This window comes from Malus sylvestris, chromosome 14, assembly GCF_916048215.2.
Source record: "Malus sylvestris chromosome 14, drMalSylv7.2, whole genome shotgun sequence".
In the NCBI taxonomy this organism is placed as follows: Eukaryota; Viridiplantae; Streptophyta; class Magnoliopsida; order Rosales; family Rosaceae; genus Malus; species Malus sylvestris.
Genome location: NC_062273.1, coordinates 29,541,554 through 29,562,441, shown reverse-complemented (window position 1 = coordinate 29,562,441; position 20,888 = coordinate 29,541,554). Strand labels below are relative to the sequence as shown.

Genomic DNA, 20,888 nt, shown 5'->3' with positions numbered 1-20,888 from the left:
AACTACATATTCATGCTAAGGCTCGTGGCTTCGCCCTAGCAAACGAAATTTAGTTACTAGCAATCATACAACGAAATATTATTAAAAACAAGGATAGAAAACACCTTGAAAAAAAATTTTGAATCCAAAAGCACTCTAAAGTGTGTGTGCATTCTCCCCTTTTTAACCCTAATGGCTAAATATCTTATTTATACTACTAGAAAATAAAACCCTACCTTGAAAAGGTTCTTAGAATAAAACTAGTGAGCATAATTAAATGATAAAACAGAAAATAAAAGGTTTCCTATTTAAACTACAATTCGGAGTTCTCAGAAAATCAGACTTTTGACTGACCAAATCAACTCCGATTTGGTCCCAAAATGTCTCTTTTGAAAGCTGGAGACGTCCCCTACAAATCCTCAGAATGAATCTTCCTCAAAATATGCCATCTTGACCTTCAAAATGCCCAAAACGTCCAAAAATGTCAATATGGGAAAGCTGCGCGCTGGGTCTTTATTTCATCGCCACAGTCAAACGGCTTGGTAGAAAAATATGGAATTTTGAAACAATCATCTTGAAAGACTTACGAAAATTCTCCAATTGGAATCACTCCAAAATTCATCCGTTTGATCACTTTGTGCTCCAAAGGAAGTCGAATGTCCTACATTGGAAATATATAATAAAGTATCTAAATTCTACCAAAATAACTAATATGTTAATACTAAGAATATGGTAAAATATATAGTATAATATCGTCTCATCAATATTCTACTTAGCAAATGAAAATTTTGAATATTAAGGCTGCTTTTAAGTAAAATACGAGCTAATAAATGTTAAATAAACTCATCACTTTGACCAATATTATAATTTAATAGTACTAAATTAAAACTCTCATACCACAAATGGTTCCTTATTTTATCCAATTGAAAGTTTTGAAGGCTAGAAGCCTAGAAATAGAGTATAAATTTCTTGCTTCAAATTATTACTTTGAGGTTTACTATTATATAACTTTATGTAGGCAACAAAAGATTAAAATTTTTGTTTCGTAGTAATAATTTTAGCTTAGCCCCATCAAATAATTCTTGGCTACGCCATTGGCAACGACCACATGTGCTCTATGTATTTAGCTATATTTGCTACACGAGAAGGGGTTGTGAGTTACAATTGATTATCTGTAAGCTTAATTAGCTTCTGGAAAAAAAAAAAATCCCAAATAGGTTTTCAAGATTATGTTTTTTTTATGGAAATCGATAGTGTATTAGATAGCTGGCAGAGGTTCCAAAGAAGAACGTACAGCAAGACATCAAATAGGGACAAAACAACACATACATCCCCTTACAAACTTTTCTCTACAAGAAGATCCAATTGTAGAGAAAAGTTTGTAAGGGGATGTAGAGACACACTGTTGGCCTAACGACTTGCTCGCTACAATTGTAGAGAAAATAGCCATTCCAATTGTAGAGACACACTGTTGGCCTAACGACGGATGTGGGTACAAAGATCTTCAGTGATTGAAGGGAGCAAAGCCTTAGTGTCCTCGATAATCTACCCCAGAGGTGACAAATTAGTCGAGGGAATACACAGCACTCCATTGTAGAGAATCACCTTCAATTAATAAATTACGTAAACCCATGTTCGTCGTCCAGATCATGCACTCTCTAGCTGCAATAGGCTCTGCTTGCATAATGGATCAAACGTTGGGGTAATTCTTAATGAGAGCAGCCACAAAGTTGCCATTCTCATCACGAACAATGATCCCAACACCTCCAATCAACCTGTCCCGATTCCAAGCCCCATCAAAGTTGAGTTTCAAGCGTCCTGACGGAGGGGTGATCCATCGGGAGGGGGATGAACTTGCAGCACCGAGGGAGGGATGATTCGCATTCACTCGAACAAAGTCCTGCCACCATGTTATTGCACGAGAGGGCGCCACTTCCGGTCAGTCGCACATGCCTTCCCATAGCTTCTCATTTCTGCACTTCCAAATCGCCCAGATAACCATGAATAATTCAAACTTGTCATGTGGGAGAGAGGCAACCAAATCCGAAGCCCAGTCATGAAATGAAAGGGAGTGAAGTCCACGATGGAGGGGACCAAGAACCGAGGAAAGCCATGCACAACGGGCAAAATGGCAATCTCGGATAATGTGGCATGTGGTCTCGCCAAAGGCATTGCAAAAAGTACACAACATATCGTTCAAGATTCGTTTTGAAAATAAGTTGGATTTGGTAGGAACAATATCCCTGCACAATCTCTATAACATCATTCGGACCTTTAGGGGAACATTGGCATTCCACAAAGCAGTCCAAAGAGGAAAGGAGGCAAACCCCGACGAAGATCCATGTTGACGTTGCACAGAGGATAGGAGCCATTCCTGAGCCACATGGTAAGCCAATTTAACAGAAAATCTTCCCTTAGAGTCAAAGTGCCATGAGAGACGGTCTTCAAGATTATGTTGATGCACTTGCATATGGTTGAAATTAGAGTATTGTTGTTGCTATCAAGTTTATTATATGTTTTGCCTCAAAATATCTGATTAATTCATATTTCCTAATAGTTTGACTACGTTCTTATTTGTAAAACATCTACAAAGGATGTAATTTTCACATAGTTTTTTCAACTTTTCGCATGCACTTTTTTATTGTTATTGTCGGAAGTCAAATAAAATCAACCGTTAAAATTAAATAAAAATGTGTGAAAGACTTATATGAATATGTGCTTATCACTTCTCATTATTATACAGAGAATATATGGAACTAGGGTTTCGCACGATTACAAGAGCGGATCCAATATAAAAAAAAACGACTTCCTTCTCAGGAAGTGTAGAAAGTACTTGAGGAATTTTGGGATATCATGCCCCTCCTTTTCTATCATTGGAAGACCTTTATCGCCTCTGGCATCACTCTATAGTTCATAAATGGCTCGTCATGGTCTTCTCTGTGGATTTAGTCAATGTGAGGAAGAACCCCCAAAAAAGGCAGCAATTTTCTTAAAAATAGAATTCTTCATAAAAAAATTTCAACCTCATACTTTTTTGCACATATTTATAATATTAGCACGTAAATTAACATTAAACTGTGAAATAACAAATAATCCATAAAAACTCTCATTGTAAGAGAATTTCCTTAAGCATTTCTCTTTGCACAATTACTTGAAAGAATCAAACTGCATTGCAAACAGACAAGCTTATCTCATCGTTGTCAGCAGCAAGCTCTTTAAATTTGGCACGTATATATATTTGCCACCGACTTGTCTATTACCAAAACCAGATCATCAGAATATAAATATAAAAGGGTACGTATGCTTGGCTAATTGAGATTTCCAGGAACTTCATAATCCATACAATGATGTAGCCAGTATCCACTAGGCACGATTTCAGTAGGCTCCTCGTCAACTAGTACTGCAAAAGGATATGCGAACCTACTCATCATCCGTCACCAAATTAACAAGTCGCCAAAAATAAGGAAAAGACGAGTATGTCATCATATCCCACATCAGATATCAATAAGTGGGATATCTTATGAGGTAACAAACTTTTGATCTCACAGGCAAACTAGTTTGGCATCCTATGAGGTAGACATTGGATCGTATGGGTAAAAGTAGTTTAGCATCAACCTTTTATGTCAAAAGGTAAAATACCTAACTAGGTTGAAAAACCATCACCTAATAGAACATCATGTAATAGGGTAATTTAAATGCAACCGAATGTATATTTTTTGTGCCTGTTTTATTCAGCATGTGGTACGTCATAATATAATAAGATCGATTTACATACCATAACACTTAAGTTTCGCTCCCGTAATATTTTGATTAATTAGAACATCGAAGTGCTTATCATGTAATATTGGTGTTGGAGAACAATTCAGAAATAAATAAAAATAACAGAACTCGAAATTGTAGAATATTTATTAATCAAAATACTTGCTGTGCAGAATAAAATACAGAAATAAATACAAGAATATCAATGGTACTAACGTGATTATAGAAGGTAGAGGCTAGCGTAATAGCTATGTCCTTCGAACAGTATTTCCGTCCCACTCTTGTGCTTGTGGTTCAACAACGTCTGCTCGACCAGGATTCAACTACCTAATTCTACAACCCGCACTGGATTCTAGAATTCTAGCAAATTTGCTTTGTGTGCTTACTCTCTGAAAATTTCATACGGAAGAAAGGAGGAAGAAAAGATGATTTGGAATAGAACTGAGGACTCCAGTTATATAGGCTCTTTCATACCTCTTCAAATACTTTTTGGATATAGCTATACAACTCTTTCCAAAGAGTTGTGTCTATTAATCAAAATGGTTTTAATTAATTTTAATTAAAAACTTAATTCGAAAATTAAAACTAATTGATCAGATTAATTTTAATTATTAGGCCCCAAGTGCCCCTTGTCTTGATTAATTAATATTAATTAATATTAATATTATGGTATAATCATTAAGCCTAATCCACACAATTGGTGGCCCAAGCATCAATCCACATTCCAAATGGTCCAACACCTAACTAATATTGTAGAGGACAAAACATATATAAAGGTCATTGGGAATCTAGTTTTCTCCAATGTGGGACAAGAGTCTCAAAACTCTAACAATTGGATCCTACTCATCTAGTTTATATTTATCTATTCCGAAGAAAAATAAACGTAAATGAATATAAAAACAAAAACTTTTTTTTGTTTTTATTTTATTTTTAGTCACATAAACAAAAGGCAAGATCAAGACTGTTTTCTATTTTGTTAGGGTAAAGACCAAACCCTACCTACAACAAATAAAACTGTCCCTGCAGGAGAGATATTTTAGTATGCCCATAATACGTGGAAAACCATCATATGTCATTATACAATTATAGGGACAATTGAAAACAAAAACTTTAAATTGTATAATAACAAGCGGCGTTCCTCCCTATGTAACACTGAAAAATCTCTCCCATAAGGGTCTTTGTTTGGTTTCAAGTAAAATAAAGCAAAAATAATGTTGTCTATATGCCCATGTTTAGTAAAGAGAATCCTAGCAAACCGAAAGTATTAGAAGTGTGAAATGAATTGAAAAGAAAGTTGTGTGACAAGGGTTGGCTTCTCTTTAAGGTTCTTGATTTGGTTTTTAGTAAAACAATGGAAATGAAGTTGTTTATTTACGCATGTTCCATGTTGGTACAGAATTCTAGCAAAAATGAAACGCATGATGATAGGTGTGAGAAGCCATTAATTTACAACTTTCCTTAAGGGTGTCCTTGTTTGGCAAGGATAAAGAAAGTTGTCTAACATGCATGTTTCATGCTTTATTCATGTTTGGCATAAGATTTTTGCAAAATAAAAAGTATTACAACAGTTTCGTTCTCTTGAAAGATATTCCGAATTCAAACCACGTCATGAACCGTGCTTATTAGAAAGAGAAAAATATGATACAATACAAGTGATTGGAGGCTAAGAGGAGGTTCATTCATTTGCAACTTTCTTTAGCAAGTAAATTGATAATTTGTCTTACAGAAAGTGAAATGAAACACCGGAATATACATTTTAGGGAGTAGTATTATTCACTGTATTTTACTTCACACACATTATATATGGATATAATACTTTCATTTACTTTCTGGCACCAGTTTGCATATAAGATTCACCAAATAATACAATATACGAAATTAGTAGAAAAAAAAATTCATTTAATTTTAAGCTTAATTTGGTATCAATATATAATTATATTGGCTTATACAAAATAGTGGTGCAGAATTTTCAATTGTATGCACTGTATTTGGTGGTGTCCACTCCAGGTAAATGAATTATAGACAGGGATCCGCACCTGCCGTTCATAATTAATTTTGTTACCTTTTAGTTTTACGCCACTGTTATCCAAATTTAATTATGTTTCTTTATTTAAATAGAATATTCATTAAATAACAAAGAAAATAACTCTTATTATATATATTTTTTTAAGTTTTTCTCTTCACGGTGATATTTTCTTGATAAAAATAAGAGGTTTTTTGGTATACACCAAGATTTTAGAAGGTTAAATTCTTGATAAAAAATATGACAGTTCAATATTCGGTACTTGCAATATTAGAGTATTAGTATAATTTTTGTACAAGAAAATTGATGGGAAAACTTATATAAAAAGATTTTAAGAATTCACATGTAGCTAAATTCATACATATTAGGGTTAGAAGCTAATTAAATGATAGTTGTTTCGTGAGAAAGGAAAAATAAGGAGCGGAAATCTGATGTATATTTTCCGTCTTATGGACGTAATGAATTTCTGAACAGCCAGAGCGCACTATCAAGTACAAGCCAAGAGTACAACTCAACCCCAACTCAAATAGTCATATTCCTACACGTATTTCTGAACACTAGAGAGCACTATAAAGTACAAGCCAAGAGTACAACTCAACCGCAACTCAAATAGTCATATTCCTACACGTATTTCTGAACACTGTGGACTCTCACTCTCTCTCTCTCTCTCTCTCCTGCTATAATTTGTTCCGGTGGTGATAGAAGTGTATCGCCATATCAAATCTCTGAAACCCTATCTTCTTCCTTTTCTTACTTTGGCTTCCCGTTTGTAACAAAATGTCTCTTCTCACTGATCTTATCAACCTCAACCTTTCTGATTCCACCGAGAAGATTATTGCAGAGTACATATGGTGAGCATGCGTTCTCTCTCTCTCTCTCTCTCTCTCTCTCTCTCTCATTTTCCTGCTGTTTTCGGGATTAAATTTGATTTTTCTGTTTTTTGTTGAATCATGAAACAGGATTGGTGGGTCTGGTATCGACATCAGAAGCAAAGCCAGGGTAATTTTTTTTCTTCTATTTATTCAAATATAATGTGTGCGTATTAATTCTATTTGGAGTACTTATAATTTTTGTATGAGATGAGGCAGACTCTTCCTGGACCAGTGAGTGATCCCTCAAAACTTCCCAAGTGGAACTACGATGGTTCCAGCACTGGCCAAGCTCCTGGCAAAGACAGTGAAGTTATCCTTTAGTATGCTCTCTTTCTCTGCCCTTTTTTCTCTTTGTTTTTCAAGTCTTATTTATTAATGATTTATTTTTCTTGGCGTTCAAAAATAGTCCACAAGCAATTTTCAGGGACCCGTTCAGGAGAGGCAACAATATTCTTGTAAGTCTCCGTCGGTTTGAGGGAAGTGATAATGTTTGTTGCAGTGTGCTTACCTAATCTGGCTATAAGCAAGACGTGTGTTCTTTAATCAAACTGACAATATGTCATCAATAACGTATTATATCATTGCCAAGAAAACTTATTGACATGTTATCAATACACATTCATTTTAATTAAATAATATACGTGCTTCACAGAGAATTTATAAGTATTTACCTCTAACTATTTCTTAGTATTTAGCAGTTCTTCCATTATTTGTAGGTCATATGTGATACTTACACCCCGAGTGGAGAACCAATTCCGACCAACAAGCGGGCTAACGCCACTAAAATTTTCAGCCATCCTGATGTCGTAGCCGAAGAACCCTGGTAATAAGTTGTACCAATTTTTTTTTTACGATATGTCGTACCCAGTGCACAAGGCTCCCGCTTTACGCAGGGTCTGGGATAGGTGAATGTCGGCTAGCCTTACCCCCATTTATGGAGAGGCTGTTCCCAAGTCTCGAACCCGAGACCTACCGCTCATGGACGAAGGCACTTGCCATCGCACCAAGTGCGACCTCTTTTTTTTTACGATATGATATTTTAAAATACTCTAATTTATTAAAAAAAGGGATTCGAAGTCCCGATGGAAGGGAACATGACCTTAACCATTTATACTAACTTATATATGTGGCGTACCTTTTTTTTAACCTCTTACATGTCTTGGGGGAGTTCTGTTTAGGAATTCATTAAATATTTATTTTGATTGAGTGGTCTGATTAAATTTAAATTGGAAAATTTCAGGTTTGGTTTAGAGCAAGAGTATACATTGTTGCAGAAAGATCTGAAATGGCCAATTGGGTGGCCTCTCGGTGGATTTCCTGGACCACAGGTAACAACACATATACCTCGAAAGAAAAATATATATCTCAAAGTTTAAGAAAAATTAATTTGTAATTACTTTACTATGCGGTGATGTTTTTAGAATGAATTAACTTTTGTATTTCTTGTAAATTAGGGACCATACTACTGTGGTGTTGGAGCTGAGAAGTCCTTTGGGCGTGACATTGTAGATTCTCACTACAAAGCATGTCTATATGCTGGCATCGACATTAGTGGCATCAATGCTGAAGTTATGCCTGGCCAGGTAAATACTAGACACCGAACAAAGCCTAAATATATTACTCTCTTGTTCTTCTGTGCATCGGGATTTTTCTGCTGCACCTATAATGTAATCTTCTCTTAATAATATAGTGGGAATTCCAAATCGGACCAACTGTTGGCATTGCTGCTGGAGATCAGTTATGGGCTGCTCGTCACATTTTGGAGGTAATTTAAACTGATTATATGTGATTTAGTGGAAAATTGAATGAACCTCGGCGAGTCCTTGTGATGAAAATGATCTTGTTTATGTATTAATACAGAGGATTACAGAGATAGCTGGAGTGGTGCTTTCGTTTGATCCCAAACCTATTGAGGTAATTAGAATAATTGGAGATAATCCAATTTATCCCTTGTTAATTATTTGGTTAATTTCGGATTTGAATGGTTTGAGGCGTAATGTGTGTGTGTGAGCAGGGCGATTGGAATGGGGCTGGTGCTCACACAAACTACAGGTAACAAATGAGTTATGTCTTTCTTCTTGTGGTTTTCATTGATTGGAAACTTCAGAGAATCATGTGCATTTGATGGTAATTTTTCAGCACCAAGTCGATGAGAAGCGATGGTGGTTATAAAGTGATAAAAAAGGCGATTGAAAAGCTTGGCTTGAGGCACAAGGAACACATTGCTGCTTATGGCGATGGCAATGAACGCCGCCTCACTGGGCGGCACGAAACAGCTGACATCAATAGGTTCTTATGGGTACGTATCCCTTTAATCATTTGAATTTGCATTTGCATATGACTTTCATATACTTGAGAGTGCAATACTGTGATTTTCGCTGACAGGGAGTGGCAAACCGAGGAGCGTCAGTGAGAGTCGGGAGGGACACAGAAAAAGACGGGAAAGGTTACTTTGAGGATAGGAGGCCGGCTTCTAACATGGATCCTTATGTTGTCACCTCCATGATCGCTGAAACTACTATTCTCTGGAAACCCTAATTGGCTACTCCTACTCTGCAACCATTATTTCCAAATATTGAAATAGAATGGTGCATGAATGGGAATGAATGAATAAATCAATTGTATCTTGTCTCAATCGTGGCATTGGACCATTACAACAATAAAATTTGACGCTAAAATTATGGATATTTAACCATGTATTGGTAATTAGATAAAAGACTTTCCGTCCCTGTGTTGATGGTTTCTCTCTTTTTTCTTGCTGTTCCTATGAATGATGAAAAATTGGGAACATCTATCATACGCATTTTTATCCCTACTTTGAAAGGTTATTGACATTCTCCCCTTATCCTTACTTTGAAAGGTTACTGTATAAGTAATAGGCTTTAGTAATTTAGCCTATAACCTATAAGAACTCAAACTGAAGTATAAAATGGATGCACACTGGTATAACTAGTTTGACTGACAAGCTAATTTGCATCAATAAACTTTAATTACAAAAAGATGAATGCAAAATTAATCGTGAATGACATGTTAAGGGATAAATAGTAACTCGTCTTCTTTAATTTTTTTAATCAAACTATATATGTTGTTTTTCAAATCCAAAAAATAAAATTGTAATTTCAAAATATTACATATATTATATCGTGATATCTTATGCATACATGTGAGCAGCCGAAATTGCAGGTAAGACGAAAACTAGCACAGAGAAAGTCTTGCAGGCTTGCAGCTATTCAGGGGTGGTGCGCTGTGCGCACATACATATTGATGTGGGTGCATCATGCACATGCAGCACTGTTACTTCTGCAGCAGCTCTCGTGCGATGACGAGGAGGAGAAAGGGGATTTGGTTGGTTCTATTGAGATTGGCAATAGCAAATTTGTTTGTTCCCAAAAATAATGAATATATACACGTTATACACACTGCAATATGTGGTCCGACCATCTGTCATCTGCTATCAGATAGCCTGGGGAAGAGAGAATATCCTAGAGTTACTGTGTTATGTTAGATTGGATTAATAATAACTAACTCTACATTTTTAAAGCAGCAGAAGTGAATGATTTTCATTTCGATTGGAAGAGGATTAAACATGAAAAAATCTATCTCTTTTAATTCTATTGTAAAAAAGGATTGAAACAAATAAGTTCTTTCACGAGTTATTCATCTTCCATCTTTTAGTTAGACATAATTTACTTTTAAATTAAGAAGTTATTCCAATCAAATCCTATATACCAAACGAGATCTTACCTTAAATTAGTAAATTATGCAGTTTTTTAATACGAACCATATTGGTTAGGGATGAATCAATACAAGACTTCGAGTACAGGACTAAACTTCATTACTAGCTCTAAAAGTGTATTGAATGCATAGATGAGTCATGAAATAGCTTGATCTCAATGAAAAAAACGTATGGAGGAACACTGAATTACTGACCATACATGTCATCCTCACAAGGGAGCTCTCAAAAGAATATGAGACTCAAATATTTTGGTCTCACTTGATTCTGTGTTGATTTTGTTTGATGTAAGAGATAACCATGCCACGTAATACTACCCAGCTAATTATGCTATTTTTACAAAGAGCAGGCCGTGTGCATTAGAAGTAGTATTTATGTGAAGTCCAATAGTATCTAAATACAATGATGGTCCGTTTATTCATAAGAGTTTCTAAACCATCGAGTTATAGTCAAATACGAAGTAATAATACGAATACACAAACTACACTAGCCCTTTTTTTAACTTTTTTCTACGCTATTTTTTTAGGGATTACCATTGTAACTGAATATTGCATCACTAATGACAAGGACTAGTAGTCCACCACTGCTTTGTTTCGATCTTTCTCATGGTGCATTCCTTTTCAATGTGAATTGGAAATTGTCAATGTGAATTTGCATATTCATGAGAAACTCTTGCATAATTGAATTCCATTTTTTATAATTTATTAAGTCAATGTGAATGAAGGGGTTTATACTTTATAGGAAGAAATGGTCCTGGCCCTGAACGCGACTTGTTTAGCCTTGATCATTCAATCCAAAACAATAAAAACATAGAAATATCAACAACTTGCCTTTTCAACTAAAAACGAAGTAAAATATAATGATATATATATGTATATGTATATATAAAATAACACATACAAACAATCGAGATTTGCCAAAAGATTAGTCCTTCGACACTTTCCAGATAACTCATATAACCTTTTAAACCACCAACTTTGGTTGGTCAGGAATACAACAAACACACACCAACCGTGACTCTTCATACAAAGAACTAATTCATACGTAAAACCAATAGAGAACTTTGTATTGCTAACGGAGTAAATTGTAGCAATGGTCCTTCAACTTTTATCAAATTGGAGCAATGGTCCCTTAACTAAAAATTCATTACCATTGGTCTCTCAACTTATCAAAATATGTAGCTATAGTCCTTTTAATCAATTTCGTCAAAATTTTGTCAAAATAAGTTATGTTGGAATAACCATTTATATAATTAGGGTCCCTCAACTTATCAAAGTGTGTAATTATAGTCCTTTTCGTTAACTACGTCAAAATTTTTGTCCAAACGAGTTATGTTGGAATGACCATTGCTACAATTGGGTTAAAGTTAAGGAATCATTTCTCCAGTTAAATTAAAGTTGAGGGACCAATGGTAATGAATTTTTAGTTGATGGACCATAGTTGCACGTTTTGATGAGTTGAGGGACCAATGGTAATGGATTTTTAGTTGAGGGACCATTGCTCCAATTGAGTTAAAGTTAAGGGACCATAACTACAATTTACTCTTGCTAACGTGTATCATCACAATACCTCTTGTAGTGGCACACAATCATTTATTTTAAGTTTCGCATGTAACTTTTCGTGATTAACTTGTTAAGTTGCATTTTGTTACACTCTTATTCGGGATACATATAGCGTTTCGTGATTGATTTGATAAGTTGCGCTCCATTACACTCAAGTTCTTCAGGGTTCTATGACTTGTAAACAAAGGAAGAAAAAAAGTTGAAACATATCATGATTAGCCGGCTTTTTGGTTCATATTTGATAAAACGATATCTGACGGCAAGACCAGAACCAACGTATTATGGATGACGGATGGATTTATATGAAATCAATCAAAACCAGACAGCCAAATTCCAAAGGAGCCGAAAACGTTTGATTTTCGGACACCATTTTCTTCTTCGACATAATTTTTGGATTGAATCAAATCAAAAAAATTAAGAGACAGAAACAAACAAAGAGCACAGAGAAGAAAAGAAAAGTATGGAAATCATTTCCGGGAGCAAAACTGCCATATCATAAACTAAGAAGACGAATTATATATACACACAGAACACGTCTAAAAGTACCAGGTCCAAACAAAAAAACAAAAACAGGGGAGCAAGAGCAGAAAGATGCAAAAAAACATCCCAAAAGCCCCATCATCTCCTCTCATCAGTTATAAGTAATCAAAGCCCTCCTACTCCTAAATCTTAAGAGTCGCCGACAGAGATTGGCCTGCAAGAAATTCCGAGAGGAGATCGAGAGATCTGCCTGGTGATCTCTTTGAAGACAGGTCTTCTCATCTCCGGCTTTCCAGGCAACCAGTCGATCGTTTTGTTGGATTCTTGCTTGATCTTCCTCACTTGGCTGTGAACTGGAAAACCCACTTCCTCAAATCCCTCCTCCATCTTTCTGCTGTTGTTGCTGTTCCTGTTCTCCATCTTCTTCCTCTTCCTGTTTTATTTGGTGTATATCTATATGTTTGTGTGTATGTAATTCTAAAGGGCAGATGAGTATGCGGGTATATATAGTAAATTGGAAGGCATGAGACGTAGGATGGAAGGGAGGACGGAAAGGGAAGTTTGGTGGAAAAAAAAAAACCCAACTGTTGGATTAGTTTGAGTCGACTCTTTTGGACCTTGTTGACGCCTAGGTTTTGATCCTGTGTGTTTCATCACGCCATGCACACATCATACAAACACTTTTTTTTTTTTTTTTTTTTTTTTTTTTTTTTTTTTTTTTTTTTTTTTTTTTTTTTTTTTTTTTTGGAGAACCTCGGCGGTACGAGGGAAATTTATTGATAAGAAAAAAGAAGATACACCTAGACAGGGGGGGACATAAACCTAACCCCTCATAGAACAAGAGAAAAGAAATACAAAAAAGGGGGGGACATGCACCTTACCCCTTTTGAGAAAGGAAATACAAAAGAGGGGGGGACATAGACCGTACCCCTCTTGGAAAAGAAAGTACAAGGAAAAGACTGGGCGGACATAAGCCCAAACCCCTCTATAAAATACAAAAGAGGGGGGGACATAGACCGTACCCCTCTTGGAAAAGAAAATACAAGGAAAAGACTGGGCGGACATAAGCCCAAACCCCTCTATAAACCTAAAAGGTAAAACCTGCAAGACAAGCTGCAAAACAAAAGGGAATCCGAAAAGGTTAGGAAAAGAAAGGAGAACACACATCAAGAAGAGGAGACAAACCTGTAGGTTGGCATGCCCAAGAAATCTGAGTGCAGGGGAGGAAGGATCTCTATAGGGGGAGTGGAATGCCAAACAAGAGAAGATGATAGAAGCCCTAAATTGGCTAATTTGTCAGCAACAACATTCCCTTCTCGAAAAATATGAGAGCAACGAAAGACCATGTTCTGCAAATGGAGAGTGCAATTATTCCAGCGTGTCTGGAGAGACCAAGGGGGAGAGAAAGATCCAGAAGCAAAACATGATATTACACTAGAAGAGTCGCTTTCAAGCCATAAATTTTTCCAGCCTCGCGCGTGGGCCAATTCGATAGCAAGGATGACAGCATGGAGCTCCGCATAGAAAGAAGTACGATGGCCCAAGCTTAGGGAGAAACCACCAAGAAAATAACCTGTAGAGTCACGAAAAACCCCGCCACAGGCCGCAGGACCCGGATTACCTTTAGCAAGGCCATCAGTATTCACTTTAACCCAAGAAAAAGGAGGGGGGAGCCAAAGAACAGGGACAATAGAAGGAGCTTTACAGGAGTTAGGCGATATTCCAAGGGAAACTAAAAGTTGCCTATCCAAAATGCCTCGTACATGGCCAGGGGTGAGAGCTCCAACCTGCCTAATCCAGGCCGAGGTGGAGCGGCAGAGACGAGAGAGGGAGGGAGGTTTGCCTTCAAACTTCACTTTATTACGCATCTTCCAAATAGCCATTAGTAAGAAAAACCCTGAAGCTATCCAGACATTGCGAAGATGTGGAGAAAACTGCTTTGACAGAAAAACAAGCCATAGATCAGAGATGGAGCCCGTAGGTGGTATAGTAGTGCCAAATTGGGTAGCTAGCCAACGCCAAGCACATTGTGCAAATTCACAGCTAGAAAATAAGTGGTCAATAGATTCAGAATTCTTGTGACATAGTTGGCATATTGGAGCCAGCGGGATGCCTCGGCGCTGAAGTTGATCCTCCGTTGGGAGCTTGTTGAAGAGAATCTTCCAAACTAAAATTAAAATGCATGAAAATGTTTAATTGATTTGGAATATCAACCCACTAGTATCATAAGTCAATTATACGTTATCATGTAATAATATTAAAACGCATAACAGTATATGATTTACTTGGAAATCCTCCACTCACACAGTTACAATATTAAAACGCATGACAATATCTAATTTATTTGGAAGTCATCCGCTCACACAATTACATTCCAATTGTATGTAAATATTTCTGTTTTGACTTGGATCAAGTTTAACTAGATTGATCTGACGGTCTCACAAAGTGCATGTTCAAAACTGCATGATGAAGTACTTTTAGCTGATAATATCTCTCTATGTATATTTATTTCAACCCAATCTTGATTTTATGAATTTCGTTGCTAATCTTGGTACTAAATCCTCATATTGACGGGATAATTAGTATTATCTAAAATTTGATGGTTCTCCAAATGGGTAGGCATATCAATTTATGATCTGGATTTCCCCATGATATTTGCATTAACCCCACCAGAATTTTGTTTTGCGGTGCAACTTCAATGCGTATCTGATATTTAGCTTTTGGGATTTTTTTTAGTAGATTTTTGGAAGTTCAAATCTTCTGTGCTCAAAATTAATAGTTGATTCGTTTTGAATGTCAATGAATTCCGCAAGGTCAAAATTTTTATGTTATAATTCCATGTTGGCAAAGAGGTTTACCAAACGACTACCAAACCTTATAGGGCAATAGATTCTATTATTTGAGTGGTCCTTGGCTTGTCAAAGTTACCATCCATTCCCCATGATTTTTAAGAATATCACAATCCCCATTTAAAAATGTTTTGTTTTTGTAAGTTCATCTCAATCTCAATCGTCACTTAAAAAATATTTATTTCACAAAGTTAGTTAGTAAAAATATAATCTCCTATAAACTATGGTTTGAAAACGTGAGATTGACTTAGGTCACGAAACTCCTCAAATATTACATTACACTAATCAGATGACCTGATGATCTACCGAAATGATGCGATATTATTTAATGAGTCAAATGTTTCATTTGATAGATAAGCATGATGATATTTTCTTTAAGTGTTTGTGTTATATCCCGACTTGGAAACTGTTTTAGTCGAAGCCAATTCTTTTTGGTAAAATCCAATTATCCCGTGAAGTCAAGTCAACGTTCTTTTTTTATTTACAAAGTCAACGTTCAAAACCCACGGTTCAACAATTCAACTCTTAACACCGGCCATCTCCGTTTATATGAGGGCACAAGTCAAATTTCGTGTTGGTACGGGGGTGATTCAGCAAATCACCAAATTTAAGCGGGTACAGAAGATAAGGAAGGCCTACGTGCCGTTTGACGTGGTGGGTTTGGGCGGTTAAGTTTGTTGGTCGAGCCAACCGGTAGACGTCAGCTTGAAGACGCATTTTGCCACGTCGCTCAAAATCTTCACAACGCTAGGCCCATCATTGTCCTCTAGATGTATAGATAGGCCCATAATCTTTATCATTTCGTATCGACTTGGCACGTCCTGCACGATGCCTGGTTGTCGTAATCTTTAGGCTAAATTTGATTAATGATTCTGTGGTAATAGGATAATCGGAAGACAGTCTTCGTAATGAAAAATTTTGGACTTAAATCATTGTAGTGAAGTCCGTTAGGATTTAAGTCCGAAATTAACATTTCCGTCAACTATCTGTTAACACAAAATTTGTTTTGTGTTGAACTCGACTTTAACATTATGTTTGGATGAGGGAAATAAACTTGGAATTTGGATTAAAGACAAAATTTATAAATTGACATGCACCAATTCCCTTATTTGGATTCATAAACATGAAAATTTAGAATTTCCATATGGAAAAAAACTTAGAATTTGGGACCTCCAATTCCCAAGTTTAAATTCCATGTAAATAGGTGTCATTTTCCAATTTCTATGATTGAGAGTTTAAAAACAACAAATTCCATATTCAGTTTCATTGTTCTTTTAGGTTACCCAAACAAGAAAATTCATAAATTCTATAGAATAAAATTCCATCATTTAAATTTCCGTCATTTTAAAATTCCTTAATAATCTTAAATTTCTTCATCCAAACATAGTGTAAAGACCTACTTGTTGGCACACGCATATATATTTCGTTTGAAATCTCTTTACCACCGGACTTTCATGAGGCAATCCGACTACTTCTCGTAACTCCGGAAAATATATTTCACAGATGTCAAATCCAATGGCCTGATTGGTTGCTGTTTCATTGATACAGGGCCGAAAGTGAGATCTTCCTTGCTGCTGCTTGTACGCATGAATCGATTGGTTGTTGAGAATGTAAACGGTTTAATATCATACCGAGTTTTATAATGGGATTATATCATATCTGTAATTTGTTAGGAGTTTTGTAATGGGAACGTAGGAAAAATTTGGGAAATGATGGGATTGTTAATTTTGGTTATCGAAAAGTTGACGAGAATGTTAATTTGGGGTTTGGATTCTAACCGACTTCATTACGAGAGTTTGAATCCGAATGTTTTCACTACGAGGTTATCTTCCGATTACCCTATCATCATAAGACTATTAATCCAATTTAGCCTAATCTTTTTATTTTTAATTTGGAGTGGGTTTTAAGTATCACATTCTTAATACTAATTGAATAATTCTGAGTGAAATTTAAGCACTAGATTTGTGAACTTTTACAACTTGTACAAATATACCTTCTTAGATATCATGCATTATTCTTACGCTTAAATATTATGACCTTTAATCATCATGGGATAGTCTAATAGTTGGACATGTTTTGAGTTTGATTTCTAGTTTTGGTGAGTTACACAATGATGGTAAGAATGAGACTAAAATATCCCTATAAGTCTGTCTGGTATAAAAAATATATATATTTCCGTAACAAAGCCATCAGCTGCTTCACTTTTTTGAAAACTATTTTGATATTTTTTTTTAAACTTTTAATATTGAGTGAGGCCTAAGCATTAATAGGATGGTGAATTCCTAGTGTCAAACTTTCACTTGTCCCATCATGTTAGTTAATTTCGAAAGAGAATCCCGAAGATCTTCAAATCATATATGTTCATCATGCATCATACGATTAGTTTTCGTTTAATATTATTCATATTTAATTTTAAATAAAGTATTTAAAATGATTTTTAGCCGCACAATGTACGATGAACATACACGATTTGAGGATCTCTGCGATCCTCACAAAGAGGATCCTCTTTCTTTCATTTCCAACTAAACATAATTAGGTGACATGTGAAATAATCACATTTCATTCTCATCATGGTTTCTTTTTCTTCAATTTGTAGGTCCTTTTCTTTTTTCGAAAGCAAAAATTTCTATCATTTGAATGCTGTAAACGAATTAAAATTAACTACCGTTAGGCTATAGATTAAACTTGGGAGAGAGGATCTTTGCCGGATTCTCTTTGTGAGGATTTCGAGAATTCTCCAATCACATCCGTTTATCGTGCATAGTACGGCCAGTTTTCATTAAGTATTATTTATATTCAATTTTAAATAAAAAAATCACAATGATTTCTGACTGCACTATATACGATAAACGGATGTAATTTGAGGATTTCCAAAATCCTTACAAAGAGGATCCAGCGAGGATCCTCACTCTAAACTTAGAATTATTTAATCAATGAATGGCGTTGTTTTTAGTAAAGGTAATGCCATTGAGAAACAAAATGTTCATACTCCATCCAATGAACGACACACCAACATATATAGTGGATGTCGACACACGTTATGGCATACTCTATACTTATGATTGGTCCTATGCTCTATAAATCTATTCTCCACTTATTTTCGGTAAATTTTTACTACGCAATTAAGCCCTTAATTCTCTCCCTTTTAAAAGAAACTGGCTTAAGCATTGGAGATCCATTAGTCAAATCCCCCACTCATTGGACGCGTGACTTTGATATTTAATCAAATGTGTTAATTGTTTTGTAAGTACAAATTTGTCAAAATAAAAAACGACGAATTTTTGTTAACACGGTAAATTCTAGAAGCTTGTCCTTCAATGACTTAAACCCTAGTTAGAAAATGCACGACAGTTTGCATTGGATCCTAGATTACTAATGGATAAGGTCCATGAGGACGACGAAGGAAATTGGAATTGGTAGTTAAAAAATAATTGAGGTAAGCAAATAAGTATTTTCTGGAAAATAGGTAGAGCAAAATTTAGCCTCAATCGAAAGACTTGACGTGAAGAAATATTTTGAAAACGTGTTAGGTCATCCTCAAACAGACAATGACTGAAGCTCACATAATTTCCTGCATGTCGTTTTGAATCCTTAAATACGAATTGACCCTATATGCCTATTGGCCAACTTCCGTATCTTATTGTTGAATATATTCAAAAACCACCCACTCAAAATGTTTTTCTAATTTGTAAATGGGAAATGAAATTGAAAGGGAATAAAATTGACCAGGAATGAATTTAAACTTTCGTGATGATGAGGAATGAATAGGTTTTATGAAGAATTTGATTACCACGTTTACTTTTTGTTTTGAAAAAATGGACTTCATGGTGACAAAGCTACGAAAATCCATCTTTTAGAAGCCGAAAAATTCATAGAGATATTTTAGTCTCTCTAACTATCATCTTGTTAATTAACATGTTTACTTAACAAGGATGAGATAACTGGGAAATTGAGAAATAGAAAAAGTTAGAAAAGGAAATCAGATCTACTATTCTTTGTAGCTAGTTAATGCGATTGTTGATTTCAAGTACAAATTTTAAGGGGGAAACCCACACTATTTATGATTTCATATGTATTGGTAAATATAGGAAAAAGTCGGAATCGAAATGATTCCAAAACCTATATTATCTAGATAAATGTTAAGGAGACTCTCTCAGTTGGACTCTCATTCACCTCACAATTTTAACGTCAATTTTGCATGTCAACATTATAAAACATTGAGCAAAAAATATGAGGTGGCAGATAGTCCCACTATTGAGAGAGTCTCATTAGCATTTCTCTATTGTCTATACTACTATTAATAGAATATTTTTTTGTCAATCAAAACTACACGAAATTACTATTCTAACCAAAAGTGAACAAAAATAAAAATTATGACCAATTTAGTAATTACATGAAGCATGAATTATGTTGTTTTCTATGGCACTCTCACATCCATCTAAACTTAGCAGGTCTTCTTAAAAAAATAATAAAATAAATAAATAAATAAACTCCATTTATTCTAACCTCTCAAGCACACCCATGGGGTGTGTACAATTTCTTAGTAGTAAATGAAGAGAACTCCCCACATTTGCATGTAACATTATTTAATTAAGAATTTTTAACAAACAAAAAGAGAGATGGGTTGGACATGAGATCAGTTAACTGAGCATTGAGTGATAAATAGTTCTCAATTGGTGGGTTGGAGTGATCGCACACTAATTAGGGCTTGTCTTCTTGCTAATTAAACATTTTAATCCATTGGGCTAATATACGTATGAGAAAAACAACCCATGAAGAATAGTTACAAAGTTATACCCTGGGCCAGTGGGCTTAACTCGTATCAATCATTTGCCAATTTAGAATAGGGAAAAGGACCTCTTCAAGGAAAGTGTTTTTCTTTTTCTTTTTTCTTTTTTTTTTAAGTGAAAAACGATATAATCTACATTAAGATGAATGGGTGGGTTAACATCACAATGAGCTAGCAATAATGTGGTTCAAATTCGCCTTTGGTAAGAATCGAACTTAAGACCTCTCATTTACAACTGAAGAGAACTATTGAACCATAGTAATAAGTGGCAAGGAAAGTTAGTAATGAGTGTTTTAAGGTTCCATGTGTACAATGTTTGAGGTAATAAATGACCATTACACAAGGAATGAAATAGTAACCTCCTTTTATAGAAGTGTGGTTGAGATAAGTTATTGCATTGGGTCAATGTGGGATTTAAGAACATTATTGTGTTGTTGACACATGTTTAAAAGTAAGTTGAGGAAATGAGAGTTTTCATCGATTATGAGGTTAGCTGATGATATGTGGAGTTGCTCTGCGCATAATGAAAGTGATCACTCTTTCGATACATAGTTTAAGGGTAAAAAAATTTATCATATCGAATTTGAAGTGTCATCCTATTATTTAATATTTAATATTTAATATATTTCATATAACTCGAAGGCAGTGTTCTTTTTTCTCTAATCAAATAAAAAACTCATTGACTCCAAGTATGTGGGAATGCTAGACGTTTGGTGGCATTTGGTGCGAATCTAAGTGCCAATTGGGGGAGAAGGTTGATTCGAAGGGCGTGGTAATTTCAAAGTCAATCACATATGATACGAAAAACAATATGATTAGATAACGGCATTATAATCTAAAGT

At 35.3% G+C, this 20,888-nt stretch overlaps 1 protein-coding gene across 1 annotated transcript; it reads left to right on the top strand.

Moving 5' to 3' along the window:
* The first annotated feature begins 6,306 nt into the window (after positions 1–6,306).
* Positions 6,307–9,320, top strand: LOC126599361 (glutamine synthetase nodule isozyme-like). The gene is made up of 12 exons (XM_050265723.1): positions 6,307–6,612; positions 6,721–6,760; positions 6,850–6,953; positions 7,040–7,088; positions 7,350–7,456; positions 7,874–7,961; positions 8,088–8,216; positions 8,324–8,398; positions 8,494–8,547; positions 8,648–8,685; positions 8,773–8,932; positions 9,019–9,320. Exons 1-12 carry the CDS (start codon positions 6,539–6,541, stop codon positions 9,169–9,171), a joined length of 1,071 nt encoding a protein of 356 aa, XP_050121680.1. The 5' UTR covers positions 6,307–6,538; the 3' UTR covers positions 9,172–9,320.
* Positions 9,321–20,888: the final 11,568 nt, after the last annotated feature.